The sequence below is a fragment of the Cricetulus griseus genome, chromosome 4 (genome assembly GCF_003668045.3).
Source record: "Cricetulus griseus strain 17A/GY chromosome 4, alternate assembly CriGri-PICRH-1.0, whole genome shotgun sequence".
In the NCBI taxonomy this organism is placed as follows: Eukaryota; Metazoa; Chordata; class Mammalia; order Rodentia; family Cricetidae; genus Cricetulus; species Cricetulus griseus.
Window position 1 is genome coordinate 2,618,476 of NC_048597.1, and position 14,854 is coordinate 2,633,329.

The window sequence follows — 14,854 nt, forward strand, 5'->3', positions numbered from 1 at the left end:
AATATAGAGTTTCATCTTAGGGGGGGAAATCTAAACTTGAGTGTTCACCTCTGACCAGGCACTCTGAAGAAATCCTTTTATATTTAGAGATGCTTGTCAGCCACCAGAACAAAGAGGACTATGGGCCATGGGTATCTGTGTGGTTTGGTGTCAGGTCCACCAATGCCAATGAATATCCGTGTGGTTTGGTGTCAGGTCCACCTATGCCAATGATGTTCACAGCAGCCACTGCTTTTGAGAGAAGCCCTGGTGAGGAGACAGCTCTGGAGGTGCCCGAGGCCGGCCAGGGTCAGACATTGCTCTGCTGTAACAGCAGGCTCCTCAGCTCGCGCTCCCTCTGGTCCTCCTGCCTGTACTGCTCTTCTAGCTTCTGTTTTTCAGAATCCGCACAGTAGAAGGTACAATCCGGGCTCTTCCGGATCTGCTCAAATTGACTGAAATCAGCCACATACTTTCCATTTTTAGAGAGAGAAACCACAGGCACAAACTCAAAGCCCCAGTAGATCTCCTCTGGGATGTATGATGTTCGGCTTTGGCAGACGGCACTGGTGGATTCCACAGTGGCGTTGAGGAGGACCACCAGCTCAAACTCCTTTTCTTTTAGGTTCTGGGGTGTGAGGTCCCGCAGGGGGCTCGTCTCATCCAACACGTGGTAGAAAGTCATGGGCAGAATGAGAAAGGGGCTCTCAGAAGAGGAGTCCACGTGGAATTTGACAGTGGCCTGGTTGAGGAGGATGCGCTCTCCCTCTTTGGTGACGTGTGTCTGGAGGAGTTTCCCTGAGAGCTGGCATTGGATCAAGAGGCTCTTCCTCATGTTGGCCACCTGGATGACCAAGCATAGCTTCCCATTCTGCTTGCTGATCACGGCACAGTGGCTGAACTTGATGGTCTCAGCTCGCTTTTTGGGTCTCGCAATTTTGGCCAGGAAGGTCCCGGTAATGAAGATCTCGATTAATGTGGTGATGACCAGTTGAGCAACTAAGAGGAAAATGGCATGAGGACACTCCTCCGTGATGGAACGGACCCCATAGCCAATGGTTGTCTGAGATTCCAGGGAAAAGAGGAATGCTCCTGTGAGAGAATCCACTTTCATGATGCAGGGTGTGTGATTTGAATTAGACTCCCCAAGTTCCAAGTCACCATGGATAAAAGCTATGGCATAGTAGACCACTCCAAACAGAAACCAGGTCATCACAAAGGTGGCAGCAAAGAGGGTGAGTTTATATCGCCACTTCATGTCAATGACCGTTGTCCACAAGTCCTGAAGGTAGAGCAAATAGATGCCGTCTACTTTGTCAATTCTCACATTGCTGTGTCCACTCTTGGACATGACTCGAGGTCTGTGGGCCTTGAGTCCAACCCCATTGGAATGTTTCACCAGTGGGGCACTCGACATGCCAATGTGGATGGTGTCCATTTTCAGGCTCCTCGGATCACCTAAAGAAATAACAAAGATGTGTCTTACAACTTTTTTTGGTGGGACTTCCAGAAAGTAGAAAAGGTAATAGCAGAATCCTTTTGTTACATTTTGGCTCTGACCTTCTACTTCTACTATTCTATTAACCATGTGCTCAGTTGTCCCTTGGTATCTGTGCCAATTTTAATTGTCAACTCAACACAATCTAAAATCACATGGGAAGAGAGTTTCAATGAGGAATTGACTGGAACAAGTTGGCCTATGGGTATGTCTGTGGCGGATTTTTATAATTATCTTAATTGAGGAGGTGGGAAGACCCAACCACTTTAAGTTGCACCATTCCTTAGGCCGAACTGCAGAATACTAGAGAAGGTGGGCTAAGCAAGCATACATTCCTTGCTCTCTTTCTCCAGGGTGCTCCTGATGTGATTAGCTGTTTTAAGCTCTGTGACTTCCCCTCAATTATGACTATAATCTGGGACTCTAAGTTAAAATGAGTCCTTTCTCCACTTTCTTATATCTGTGTGGGGGCAGAAAAGGAATGAGATCCCCCAGAGCTGGGAGGGTTACCCATGATTGTGAGTGTGTGACGGGTACTGGGAGCTGAACTCCAGTCCTCTGCAAGAGCAGTACATTGTCTTAACTGCTGCACCATCTCTCCAGAGCCCCCACCCCAAAGTTGCATTTGTCAGGGTATTTTAACATAGCACCAGGAAGCAAAGCTAAGTCAGTTTCCAGGGACCCCCTGTTTCTAGCCCCCACCCCCCATGGATACAGAACTCGGTAATAGATCATGATTCCTTCATGTAAACGACAAATTATCTTCATGTAATCTGTGTGTCTCATTCTCAGTACTTTAAACCATGTCTAGATGATTTATAAAACTTAAATTAATGATGCACATAATACACGAGAAGTAGCTACTGTGTTGTCTGCTTGTGGAATAATTGCAAGAAGATTGTTTGCATGAGCCCAGTGTGGGTGTAACTGTCCCCAGTCTCTTCAACCCTCAGGAGTTCAAACCCACAGACAGAGAACTCAGGAGGTAGAAGGAGAGGTGTGTGCGGACGTAAGCGAGAAAGTGGCATGGTGAAGTCAAAGCTAGCTGACTTGTGCCAGCATGGCGAGAGCAGTGCGTAAGGAATTGAGAGCGAGCACGAGTGAAACACTGACTAGTCAGCTGATTAGCTGTGTGACTCAGCTCAAACCTTCGACCTCCACAGACCTCAACTCTTTAATTTTTAAGTGGGAGCAAGTCCTTAATGCTTGAGTGGATTTTTTTTTTTTATCCCACTCTCAGAACCAACTTCTGACCTGGTTTGCTTTTTGTTGCTTAGCAATAAAACACCGATGGAAAGCAACTTTTTGGAGGAAAGGGTTTATTTCATCTTAGAGATCACAAGCCATCATGAGGGAAGTCGGGACAGAGACTCAAGGCAAGAACTGAAGCAGAGACCATGGAGGAACTCTTGTTTACTGGCTTGCTTTCTCTGTCTTGATCGGCTACCTTTTTTACACAGTTCAGACCCTAGGGGATGACACTGCCTACAGTGGGATGATACCTCCAGTGTAAATCATCAACCAATAAAATGCCCCACAGATGTGCCTACAGGTTAGTTGGTGGAGGCAATTCCTCAAATGATATTGCTCTTTCCCAGGTAATTGTGTTTGTGTTAAGTGGACAAGAACTGCGACCTACATCGAAAGGTTTTTTTTTGATGGTTAGGTTAGCATCTAAACAGAGCCTTATTCTAAAAAGCACTTTTGTCTTGACTATACAAAAGGTTATGCAAATGTCTTGCAAAATGTTACCAGCATTTATTCATAGTTAGCTTTAATGATTTACCACGATAATACTTAAAACTTACTTGACCAGATCCAGAACTGATCTTACAAATGATCTTACACATGTTAGATTGGCCACCTATAAAATAGTTTTGGTATACCAGTATTCTATTCCTGCAAATCTTCAGAGCCACAGTAGTATTAATACATTTTTAGACCTTCCTTTTAATTAACATACTTTAGAGCAATTCATTTGCCTCCCTCATCCAATGAATAATTTAGTATCTATGGTTTCTCTTGGTTCTGATGACATTTTGGAAAAGTCAAATTATCAAGCAACTACAGTCCCACTAACAGCAAGTAGTTAAACTTTCTTAAGGTCTCAGTTGCCATGCAGGTTATTCTTAGACAGGCACCACCAATGTCATTTTAGGTGTGATATTTAGGTATAAACGAAATTCTGCCCTGTTCTTTAGATCAAAATAGAACCAGCCGGAGGAGTCTATTTTAAGAACAAAACGAAAGGGTATGTAGTGTATCTAAAAACGAAAGGCTATGCAGGGTATATATAGGTAACTGATGTAGTAGCAGGAAAAAATAAATAAAAAATTTAAAAACCTACCCAGAAGCAGCCACTGAGCTCCTAGCTCAGCCCCAGGGAAGCTTCACCCTGCATCAATTCCCAACATTTGGAGAAGAGCTGGCTGTGAGGCCACAGAGCATCTTATAGCACCTGCCAGCTGACTGACACAGATGATCCCTACGTTCCTCAAAAAAGATAATGTTGGCAATTACAGAGTGACTCTACCTGGGTGGCCTGTCTTTTACCCCAACTCATTGGTATTTTTAGAATAGATGGATATTCGGTGGCTTTGGATTCAGACACTAATATTTCTGGTAGGAGGGCATTATGCCAATAGACGTTTTGGAATGAATGCAGGCAAACCCTTTCATGGAAACAGCAATGGTCCCCATTGGAGGCCAGCAGCTGCTCAGAATGTAAAACGGAGCCACTGGGCCTTTCAGTCTTCCTGCTTCAGGGTGAAAGGCCTGTCTCTTACTGAATGGCCCATACTAAAATGTCTTTTTCCTTTTCTTGGAAAGCCACTGCTTTGATTTCATTGCAAAGAAAGGCCGTACTTTTCCGAGCTTTAACTTGTTGACGCCTACTTTGCTCTACCTGGGATCTATTATTTAGAAGCCAGGGACATCGCAGGGAGCCCGGACCTCCCTTCCTAGGCCCTGGACTACACTTCTTAGTTTCATAATGAGGAAGAAAGCAACCCCACTGAGGCTTGGGAAGGGCACGCTCGCTGGCATGCCTGAATGTGGAGACAAGCTGGTGACAGGAGCCCTGCTGAAGATAAACACAGCTTACGTGCAAGTGACAGGATGTACTTAAGGAGAAAGACAGAGGAAAGAAAACGGCGGGTGAACGCGCGTGCCACTCGATCCACTGAAACCAGAACAAGGGCTTAAGTTTTCCAGGACAAGTGAAACATGAGTGTCCTGCATACAGAAGAGATGCTGACCAAACAACCGTCTCCAGATTCTGGGGCCTTGTTCCCTGGGAAGTAGCACTGTGGGGCTCTGTCTCTCCCTTGCTTGCCCTTGCTGGGGAGTTGGCCTGGCTTGTGATGAACTGTATGCTTTCCTGTTTCTGCTAAGTGCTTGCTGGCTGCAAGCCTGAGCACCTGGTTCTGGGGTCAGTGGCATGAGCAGTCCTTGCTTTCTAGCAGTCAGGGTTTGGGACCCATGGCCTCTGCAAATGCACAGTTCAGAAGTGCATGGGTCCCTTTCTGAGGGAAAGACAACAGCCAAGGAACATGGGTCTCAGGATGGCCCATCTCCTGTGTCCTCCAACCCCTGCCCCCAGTCTAGAACCCTCTGCCCTCCAAGCCCCTTTCTACCTGGTCACTGGCTCTGTAGGTCAGCAATCTTCTGCAGGGCAAGTGGCTGGTCCTCGCTCCCCTTCACCCACCTGGCTACCATGGGGCTGGGCTCTGCTATGGCCTGAAAGAAAGAGGGACAGACACATGCTGTTTACAGGTAGATCCAGAGCACCTAGCAAAGCTGGGCCCCTGAAGATTCCCTCAAGGCAGTAGGTGTGGCGTTTACCTTCGAATCCCTGGCCATCTGGCAAAGTGCCCAGTACAGGCTACATGGCCAAAATTTTTCAAGAATGAAACCGTTGGCTACCACCACAGCCCTCGCTAAGAATCCAGCCCCTCGAGAGAGCTCATTGGCAAAAGGCACTGGAGAGAAAGGGTCAACCCACCCCCACCGAGGCACAGCCACAGTGATCTGAGCAGGAGGCAGGAAGAGGAAATGTGGAGGAAGTAAACAGCCCACACTGGAGGGGAAGAGTCCGGAATAGTCCCATGCTGGTGGAAATGCATTGCTCCTGTTGACTCAGAGAGAGTCAGTTGAAAAAGACCGTCAACGCCGTCTTAGAGAATGACAGACTGTAGAGGACTAGACTGCTGAAGTCTAGAGGTGTAGGCTCAGCTGGTGCTAGAGGAGGAAAGAGGTACAAAGGCTGCCCAAGACGTACCCATGCTCTTCCCAATACACAAAACCCCGTCCCCTCTGCTTGTGTGGTCTGCTCTAAACTCAACTCAAGGTGCTTTTGTATTCTTTTTTTCCTGAAATTCTCTCTCTCTCTCTCTCTCTCTCTCTCTCTCTCTCTCTCTCTCTCTCTCGTATGTGTGTCTAATTTGTCAATCATTTATCAACCAGTTATCATTCACCTATCATTTTGCTATCTTTTCCCTGCCATCTATCATCTATGTATAACTTATACAACAGCAAATACCAAATAACCTGGTAATCCTCTATCTATCTGTATTCCATCTATCACCTAGCTACTTCTAGCTACTTCTATCTTTGCCCTCTGTCTATCCACCTTGCCTGTGAGGCACCCTTTTCTATTGACCTGCACACATTTGTATCAGCCTCACGCAGGTAGTCATGCTTCTTATTGCTGATTGGTCATTATTTACAGTGAATACATCTCCAATCAGCTCTCCGAGGCTCACACAGACCAGATGTCAGTGTGTTGACTGCTTGCTGGGAGGACAACCCCTTGCCCATTGCTCTGCTAAGACCTGCAACCTGCCTTGCAGCCATGAGTTTGGCTGCTTGATTCACACTTCACAACATACTTTTGGTTTACTGTCTTCTGCAGCCCCCTTTTAAGAAGTATACTTCTTAGGGGACTGGAGAGATGGTTCGGTGGTTAGGAGCACTTGTTGCTATTTCAGAAGAACCATGTTCGATTCTCTGCACCCACGGGGCAGCTCACAGCCATCTGTAACTCCAGTTTCAGGAGGACTGGATCCTCCCCTTCTGCCCTCCATGGGTGATGCATGCACAGTGATGCACATAAACTCACACATACACATTAAAGGAATACATAACATTAAAAATATCTGCTTATTGCTGACCTGAACAAAGGGGAGCTCATGAACCCCAGACTGATAGCTGGGAAACCAGCATAAGGACCGATCCAGACCCCTGAACGTGGGTGTCTGTTAGGAGGCCTGAGGAATCTATGGGGTCTCTGGTAGTGGATCAGTATGTATCCCTAGTATATAAATGGACTTTGGGAGCCCAATCCACACAGGCCCTGCTCCAAATGATGAGACAGACTTTGAAGATCCCCCATGGAAGTCCTCGGTGTCCCTGGGGCGCAGAAAGGGGAAGAGATGGGAGTTGGTGGGGGCAGGGGAGGAGGGGAGGGAGAGGGAGCTGGGATAGACATGTGGAACAAGCTTGTTTCCAATTTAAATTTAAACAAGTAAAAAAGTCTGTTTCTTACACTTATGGTTATAGTTTCTTCAGTTATTATAAAAGATAAGTTATCCTTTTATAGATAGTTAGGATGTGACATAAGCAGATTGTTGTATCTTCTTATATTTCACCTTTATGATTGATAATTTTGGATACTTTACACTGTTAAGTTTTAATCCTCTTTTAGACTAAAAGGGGAATTGTAAGGGATGTTGTAGCCATGCCTCCTCAGGGGCTGGCTACAGGTGTGCCATCTCTTTTTAAAGAAAAACGGGGGGAATAGAATATAGGAATGAATACTTTGCATTGCTATGGATTTTCATTTATTGATACAACTTTAATTTTGTGACATGTATATGTCTCCTCTTGTTTAGGTATTGTTTTTATACATATCTTTGAAATGATATGCATAATTAAATACAGGCTATATAGTCACCTATAATAGTTAGAACTCATAATTAGGTTAGCTAGGTTTTCTAGATATACAGAGATGTATTTGAGATGGTTAGGTATTCTTCAAACCTTTCAAAGACCTACAGAAATATGGCATTTAAATGGTTTAGGGTTTATCTTGGCAGTGAGACACAACTGCTCCTGGCACACCAATTTCGTCAGAAAGGAGGATGGGCATCAAAGAAATTTGTTATGGAGTTTGCTTTCAACATGGCAAGATTATCCATTTGGGCAAGAAACTGCTCTTGCCTGGACTGTTTGTTGCTGTATAAACTGGACATGCAGGACCCACAAGAAAGTGACTGCTGAACTTACAAAACAAGACAGTACTAAAGGGTTCCTGTTAAAATGGAGAAGTGTGCCAGACACACTGTGGCCTATGGGCTGAAGATGGATGCCCCAACCTTACAGAGGAACTTTGGGTGACTGTCCAGGTAGCGAGATATCCTGTCAATTCTAGAGTTTATATATTATCCTTCTATGGTCTTTGATAGAGTTGAAGACAGATAGTTATGGTTATAGTTTTCTTCAGTTATTATAAAAGATATGTTATCCTTTTATTTTAGACAGAAAAGAGGAGATGATGGGGGAAGTACTTCTGTGTATGTTTATCCTATTGATTGTTGAATAAAGTTCTGTTTGGCCAATGAAATGGCAAGTTAGGCAGGACTAGGAGTCAAAGAGGATTCTGGGAAATGTAGTAGAGAAGTGGTGATCCAGGCAGGAAGTGACATAGCAAGGAGACTCATATTTAAAAAAGGAGAAGCAGGAAGGGCCCCCTTTTCTCCTCGGCTCCTGCTCCAGCGGCACAATATGATCCACTGGCAAGGAGGGACACCAATAAGGCATCTGATAAGATAAGTCTTATAACATATATAGATTTATGATAATTAAGACTGAGCTAACAGATGAAGAATCCTAGTCATTGGCCAAGCAGCATTAAACCTAATACAAGTTTCTGTGTATTCATTTGGGCCCTAAATCAGGCGGGCGACTGGCATAAAGCTCACACGTGGCGGTGGGGCTCAGGCAGCTTTTGGCAGAAAGATTTATCATAACATATTCTTGAACTCTCACAACAATTTTCACCCCTCATTTTCACTAGCCCACTCCTGTTTACACAATACCTTTTTTTTCTCCCCTAATTCTTAAGAATAGAATCTTCCACCTGCCACGGATCCTTTCTTAAGAAAATAAACCCATTTATTATTCACTTTCCCCCTCCTAGTTAACTCAGCTTGGAGACTTCCTAAAAGTTTGAAATTATTTTTATTGAATTTTGTAAGTTTTCTGTGTTTTTATCCTGGGAAAACATTGGGTTGTATTCCGTGGCAGAGAAACAAGGTGGGTGTACCCACAGGGAAAAAAAATGAAGCTTTTCCTTTATGGGAGCACCATGGCCTGCTTTTCAGTTGGGACTCTCATGTCCCCATTCCATGCCATCACAAAGGAGTGGGAAATTCCTCCCGGGGAACAAAACCTAACTCCATTTGTACGTTCCTTTTCTGTACTAATAAAATTCAAAGGGTCAGGCTTCACCTCTGATGAACTGTAACCTCTTGTTGATATGAAAAGTGGCTTGAGAAGCTTTCTTGGATATCAGCTATTTCTAACACACGGGGTTTTTGTTTTTTTGTTTTTATGTATTTCCATGACCTACAAGCCCAAAGATTACTTAGCTTAAATTTCATGTTAAGTATACCCAGGCTTAAATATTAAGTAGGACAAAGTGCTTAACAAAATTCTGTTTAGGGTTCACTGAGCTCAGAGGGTTTAAAAGTAATTGAAAAATAAAGCCAGCCAGGCTTGCTGTCCTTTGGACCCTGTGACAGGTCACACAAACACACACCAGGAGGTCTTTGCTAAGGCCTTGCACCAAATTCTTCTCTCCTCTCCAAAACCACCTACTGCTCACTTCAAAGGCTGGCTGGGTTCTGACCCCAGTTGTTAATGTCACCAACATGGAGTAGAGCACCAGTTGCTTTGCCCATGTACACCAGCACATTCGTGAGCTAGTTTCCCAGGTCAGTGGTCAACACAGGTAGAGCCGTGGCATGTTTTGGTTACCGTGTGTGACTGGATGTCAATTCCGGTTACTCCCAGCGTTTGTCTGCTGGATCCTGTAAAGGATCTTTACCTGGGCCTTCCCATTTGGGTTGGAGGTGCTTCTGCACCCTGTGTGGGAAGGCCGTGTGACTTTTCTGCACAATGAGCTGTAAGTGGCTCATCCCACTTAAGCAGAGGCACTGGGCTCATGCAGGGTTCTTGCCATACTCCTGGGCTGCTCTTCAGTTCCTCATTCTGGGGAAGAGGAAGGAGGAAGAAGATGCCCAGAGCTGGACCATAGCTGCTGCTAACTGGTAACGGATGAGGAGGGATGCTTGTGTGAGTCACAGAGGTTTTGGAGTTCTGGCTTCCTGGTGAAAACTGGCACCAGAGAAGTCTCAATTCATGATTTGGGATTGGATTGTATGCTGGCCTAAAAGATGCAGAATTTAAAGGAAAGACAAAAATCTGAAATCGCCCTAATGGGAACTCTGAATGCTGGTCTAGGATGAGAACTCGGAGCACAGTAAACGATGGAAGTCTAAGCGGACTTCAGAAGGGTGATGGGGCTGTCTGATCTCCAGGCACAGCCTAGGGAAGGAGGACATCTCCAAGTCAGCCCAGAGGCACAAGACACCAGGTGACTCTTCAGGACATAACATGCATGGGAGACCCATTCCTCCATTCCAGCCTTCCTGTCATCTGTGGATCTGATGGCTTGGCGATCTATAATCTCAGAGACACATGCAGTGCCCGGGCCTTTACCCCCATGTCACTGGCAGCCTTGACTTCAGGAGAGAGGGACTTTCCAAAGCAACATCATTTTTTTTATTATTATTTCATCATTCTCTTTACCAGCTGAAGAAAAAAAATGTGTTTTCTAAGTGAGGAGTTTAAGATTTGAGAAATTAAGTAATTTATGCAGATACATAAAGCCAGTAGACAGCAAAGCTTGTCCAGAGAATCAGGTGTGTCAGCCCTTAGCACTGGCCTCCTGGTATAACACCATCACAGGGACATGATGACGACTGTCTTCTCTAGGTGGCTTGTGATGAAACTGCACCTGTTACAGAGTAAATAGTCATTACTGATTCATCGCTTATGCCCTGCTAGACCTTGTGTAGACTGTGTCTAACCCTCACGTAGAGCCTAACAGTTTCAACTGTCACTCCCCCATTCCAGATAAAGACTGTAGGTACGTGTCCGTGAGCCCCCTAAACCCTGGAGGGATCAGAAGGAGGAGCACGGCTTGTGTGGAGCCAGAAGGTCCAAAGGTCTAAGTTCCTAGCTGGGGCCACTGCTGCAAATCTTGAGGCCACACAAGTTGCAGAGAATACAGGGAGATAAGATGAGCACATGGTGGGGAAATAGCGGGAAGCTGATGGAGTTTGGCTTACCATATGGGACTTGCCAGGAAGTTGCAATTGTCCTGGAAATGTTCCCAGAGAAGAGAAGCCCAAGTGGACAGTCTTATTAGAAAATAAACAACATCGATGACAAAGACCTTGGGAGATTTGGATAGAGGAGCACTCCACTGAAAATTATTGTGGGTGCCTTCCTTGCAAGGGCACCCTCCTACAGTGGCCCTCAGTTCCACACTGAATAAGAACTCTGGAGGCCTGACCTGCAGAGATAGCAGGACTCCGGGGATTGGTACCCAAGTGTCATCTGACTCAAGCATGGCACAGGCAAAGTAGCATTAAAGGCATTTGTAGACCAGCTTGGATGTTTTGTTAGTTAAGGCCAGGCTGCCACAAGCCCTTAATCAAGAATGCTACAGAATCACTTAGAGATGGGCTTGCCTCCATAGCTTTCGTCCTCTCTGCCGTTGTGGGGCCAAGTGCTACCTCCTGTACCACAAAGAGGTGTGCATGGCAGCCACTAATACCACACCTGAGCAGAACCCTCCCGCCCTGATCTGACATGTGGAAGCACTCTAGCGAATACTGATCTGGTCCAAACCGCCCAAATCTAAAAGCGGTTCCAAGAGTGTGAATGATTTGTTGAAGATCCCTCAGCCAGCAACTACCTGGCTCAGGTTTGGAACACACTGTGCTTCCCGGGGCCTTTCCATGAGCAGGTGACATGTCTCTAGATGAGCCATCCACCCACCTTACTGGATTCTGAATACACAAGGCCTTGAAGAGTCTGCTATGCACCCCCAACTGCAGGCAACATCAGCCTCCCTCAGGGAGCCCACTCTCCTCCCCAGGGTCTCACCTCTGAGCTAATAAACCCAAGCTTCTGGAGGTGCTTCCCACGAATCTGAGCCTTAAAAGGAACTCAGTTTCCCCAAAGATTGCAGGATGGCTTGGTGACTTGGAGAAATTTATCCTTTACCCCGAGACACATAGGGTAAGCAACAAATGTTCCTTCAATGACTAATAACCAATTTTGCATCACATGTGACCCTGTCAGGAACCCATGTGCCTCTGTGGTCAAACATTTAGCCTTCTGCCTATGTCTTTGTTCCATTATTATTCTTTCAAATTCCATAAGCACTAAAAAAAAAAAAAAAAAGAAAGAAATCCCTTCCCGTCCTTAAATGTGGTTTGCATAGTTATACCCTTATTCCTCAGCGCAGATTCCTCCTATTTTTATTTTTTTTCATTCCATAGAACATCAGCCTCTTCTCTCCCCAGCAGGGACAAGTCTAAACGGATACCACGTTCAGCGGAGGCTCGTTTTCCATTTTCCATGGCAAAGAATGTGAGCTCTAGAGTAAGTCAGAGCTATCATTTGCTGTGTATTTTTGTAAAGACAGTTTAATTTTAGGCTCTCTATTTGCAGGAGAGCTAGCTAACCCAAATAAAACATTATACATCTGTCTGTTGTTACGAGTGACCAACTTCAGCTGAACATTCTTCCTTAATAACAGCGGGCTTTCTTATAGATGGGGAGTGTGCAGCAGCTAAGGGCGAGTGGAAATTTCCTTTGGTTTACCACCCTGGATCTCGCTTGCTCCAACATGTGAAGAACGTGGGTAATAAGCATACTCTCCCCTTTAATCACAGTGTGGCTTGGACATGCATTGTTGTGAGGTGATTGGTGAAACAGGAAAATTTATGTCTGAGGGGGAAAAAAAACAAGGCACACAGTGTTGTGTTAACTTCCCAAAATGTTCTCTTAGGGCAACGTGTTTCGCCAAGAGGCTCACGCAGTCTTGCTTGCTACTATTGTCTAGATCAATTCAAACACTGGGAAGAAGATGGATTAACACAGCTCTGTTTGGTGAAGGAAAGAAGAAAGGCAGGACCTTGGGGATTGTTTGATTTGAGTGTGTTGGAGTAAGTCAGGGAGGAAAGCATTTGTTTGTGTAGACAGTCCTGGACTATTTTATCCTGTGTATTTTAGTGAAATTGCAAACTGGGTGCAGTTGGAGCTTGCAAGGAAGAAGCCAGCAAGTGTGAAGCAAGCAAGGGGATGGCTTTCCTTAGTTCTTATCATCTTGTGACCCGGGAAGGCGTTTGAGGGGGCAGTGCTGCCTTCACACCATGCGTCCTTACGTAATTTACAGCACTTCAGACCGAGTCCCCTAAGCCAGTCTCCCTTGGGAAGTCACTGTGTGGAGGAACTCTCACCACCCACATGCATCTATTTTGCTCTCAAGGTTACGAAGGCACAGAAATGTAGGACACTTTTTGTAAATGTGTCGTCTTTTGCTTCTGGCTTCATGATACTTTTTCTTTTTATAAAAAAAGATAAAAATGGAATTGTGATCTGAGTGATTGAGTGGCGATGAGCGGATTTCAGTGTGATTCACCTGCCCTTGCGGCCTGAGTTCCTTCCCCTGTTCATTTTCCTGCCCGTTATTATCCTAATGGGAATCGTATCCCAGACAAAGGAAATGACTGACTTTTGCTTGGTCTGGAACCAAGGTATTTAAAAGTGGGACCTGTGTCAAAACGTTTCACAACCCAGTCTCACTCTCAGTCCGTGCTTGAGCATGTCTGTGACATAGGAACTGGAGCTCACAGGTCTCAGGGGAACTCGGTTCATACCGACAGTCTAACATGGTGGACCATGACGGGACCACGGATATGTCTGAACTGTTTGCTTCTTGAACACATAGTCACGTGTGATCTCTCAGTGACAGGGTTTTTCCAATTTCAAAGTGCCTTCATGTTCAGTCAGAATCTTAGCCCTTTGGCAGTTAACTAACCTTCATCAGTAAACAGGGAAACACAGTACAGTGAAGTGGTCTGTACTTAATTACCTAGATGGGGGTTGGCTCGATTTTGGTCATGTTAGGGTTGCCAGATATGATACATGATGCTCAGTTAAATTTGAATTTCAGATGGATAGCAAATACTTTTTAAAATTATAACTATGGCAATATTTAATACTTACTAATACTATATGCATAATAAAATTCATGGTTGATCTGAAAGGCGTGTATACGTACTCTCTAAATACATGCTATGTGTAGCACAATGGTCCTTATTTTTATTTGCTAAACTTCATAACCTTAGGGAGGAGCAAATCTACCCTCCAGAGTAGATCAGAAGGCTCAAACATGCAAAGACAAGGCCCTATACACAGATAGGGTGCTTGGTAAAACAGCACCCTGCCACTAGAAACTCTGGAAACAAACACAGGCACTGTGGCATTGTGGGATGGGGATGCAGTTCTTTCCTGAGTGGTTCTCAGAAATGTCCCAGAGGCTGCTAATTGAGCCTTATCTTTTGTTTGCTTTAGGGATTGTGGGTGTGTGCCACTGTGCCAGGTTTGTGGAGTGCTAGGGCTTGAACCCAGGGCTTTGCTCATGGCCTGTATGCACTCCATCAACGGCGCCACATTCCCCATCCCTGCTCTCAATTTTGACAATTTGGTTTGGGAGTTCTGAACCACCCCTCCCCTACCCCCACCCCTGAGACAAGGTTTCTCTGTGTAACGGCCCTAGCTGTCCTGGAACTCACTCTGTAGACCAGGATGGCCTTGAACTCACAGAGACCTCCCTGCCTCTGCCTCCCGAGTGCTGGGATTAAAGGTGTGCACCACTACGACTGCTTTTGAACCACTTTTGTATTATATGGTCTTTTTCTTGGTGAGCTAGATAAGATAATGACTGCCTTCTTGGAATATAACATTGAAGTAGATAAAGGGAGCACGGAGATTACTACCAACAGCACCGACACAGAACACACGCCTTACACAACAAGCTGTTGTGTAAGAGTCATTTTTATAGCCATTAAGTAAAAGCTATTGTTCTGAAGTGCAGTAAACAGAAATGGTCATTAAAAATCACCAGGAGGCCAACAGTGTGGCGCTGTGTGGCTGTTAGGGTAACAGGGTCACTGTTGGCGCTAACACAGCCGTAGTCTGATGCACACACATTGAGGGTGAGAAAGACAGAAATTC

The 14,854-nt window shown here is 45.3% G+C and overlaps 1 protein-coding gene across 2 annotated transcripts; it reads right to left on the bottom strand.

Annotated features, from left to right (window-relative positions):
* Nucleotides 1–289: 289 nt before the first annotated feature.
* Kcnj15 (potassium inwardly rectifying channel subfamily J member 15) lies at nt 290–5,194 on the bottom strand. Of its 2 annotated transcripts, none has more exons than XM_035443480.1 (2): nt 5,125–5,194; nt 290–1,437 (listed from the first exon to the last, which is right to left on the bottom strand). In XM_035443480.1, the coding sequence occupies exons 1-2, from the start codon at nt 5,192–5,194 to the stop codon at nt 290–292; spliced, it is 1,218 nt and encodes a 405-aa protein (XP_035299371.1). The 2 variants fall into 2 exon arrangements, with proteins under 2 accessions (XP_035299371.1, XP_035299372.1); XM_035443481.1 differs by having other exon boundaries at nt 290–1,424; nt 5,121–5,194.
* Nucleotides 5,195–14,854: the final 9,660 nt, after the last annotated feature.

Bases quoted from the DNA above. Each gene is read 5' to 3' on its own strand.
- Kcnj15 (XM_035443480.1), bottom strand. From the start codon at position 5,194: ATGGTAGCCAGGTGGGTGAAGGGGAGCGAGGACCAGCCACTTGCCCTG. The intron at 1,438-5,124 runs GCCAGTGACCAG...TTATTTCTTTAG, and splicing joins GAAGATTGCTGACCTACAGA to GTGATCCGAGGAGCCTGAAA.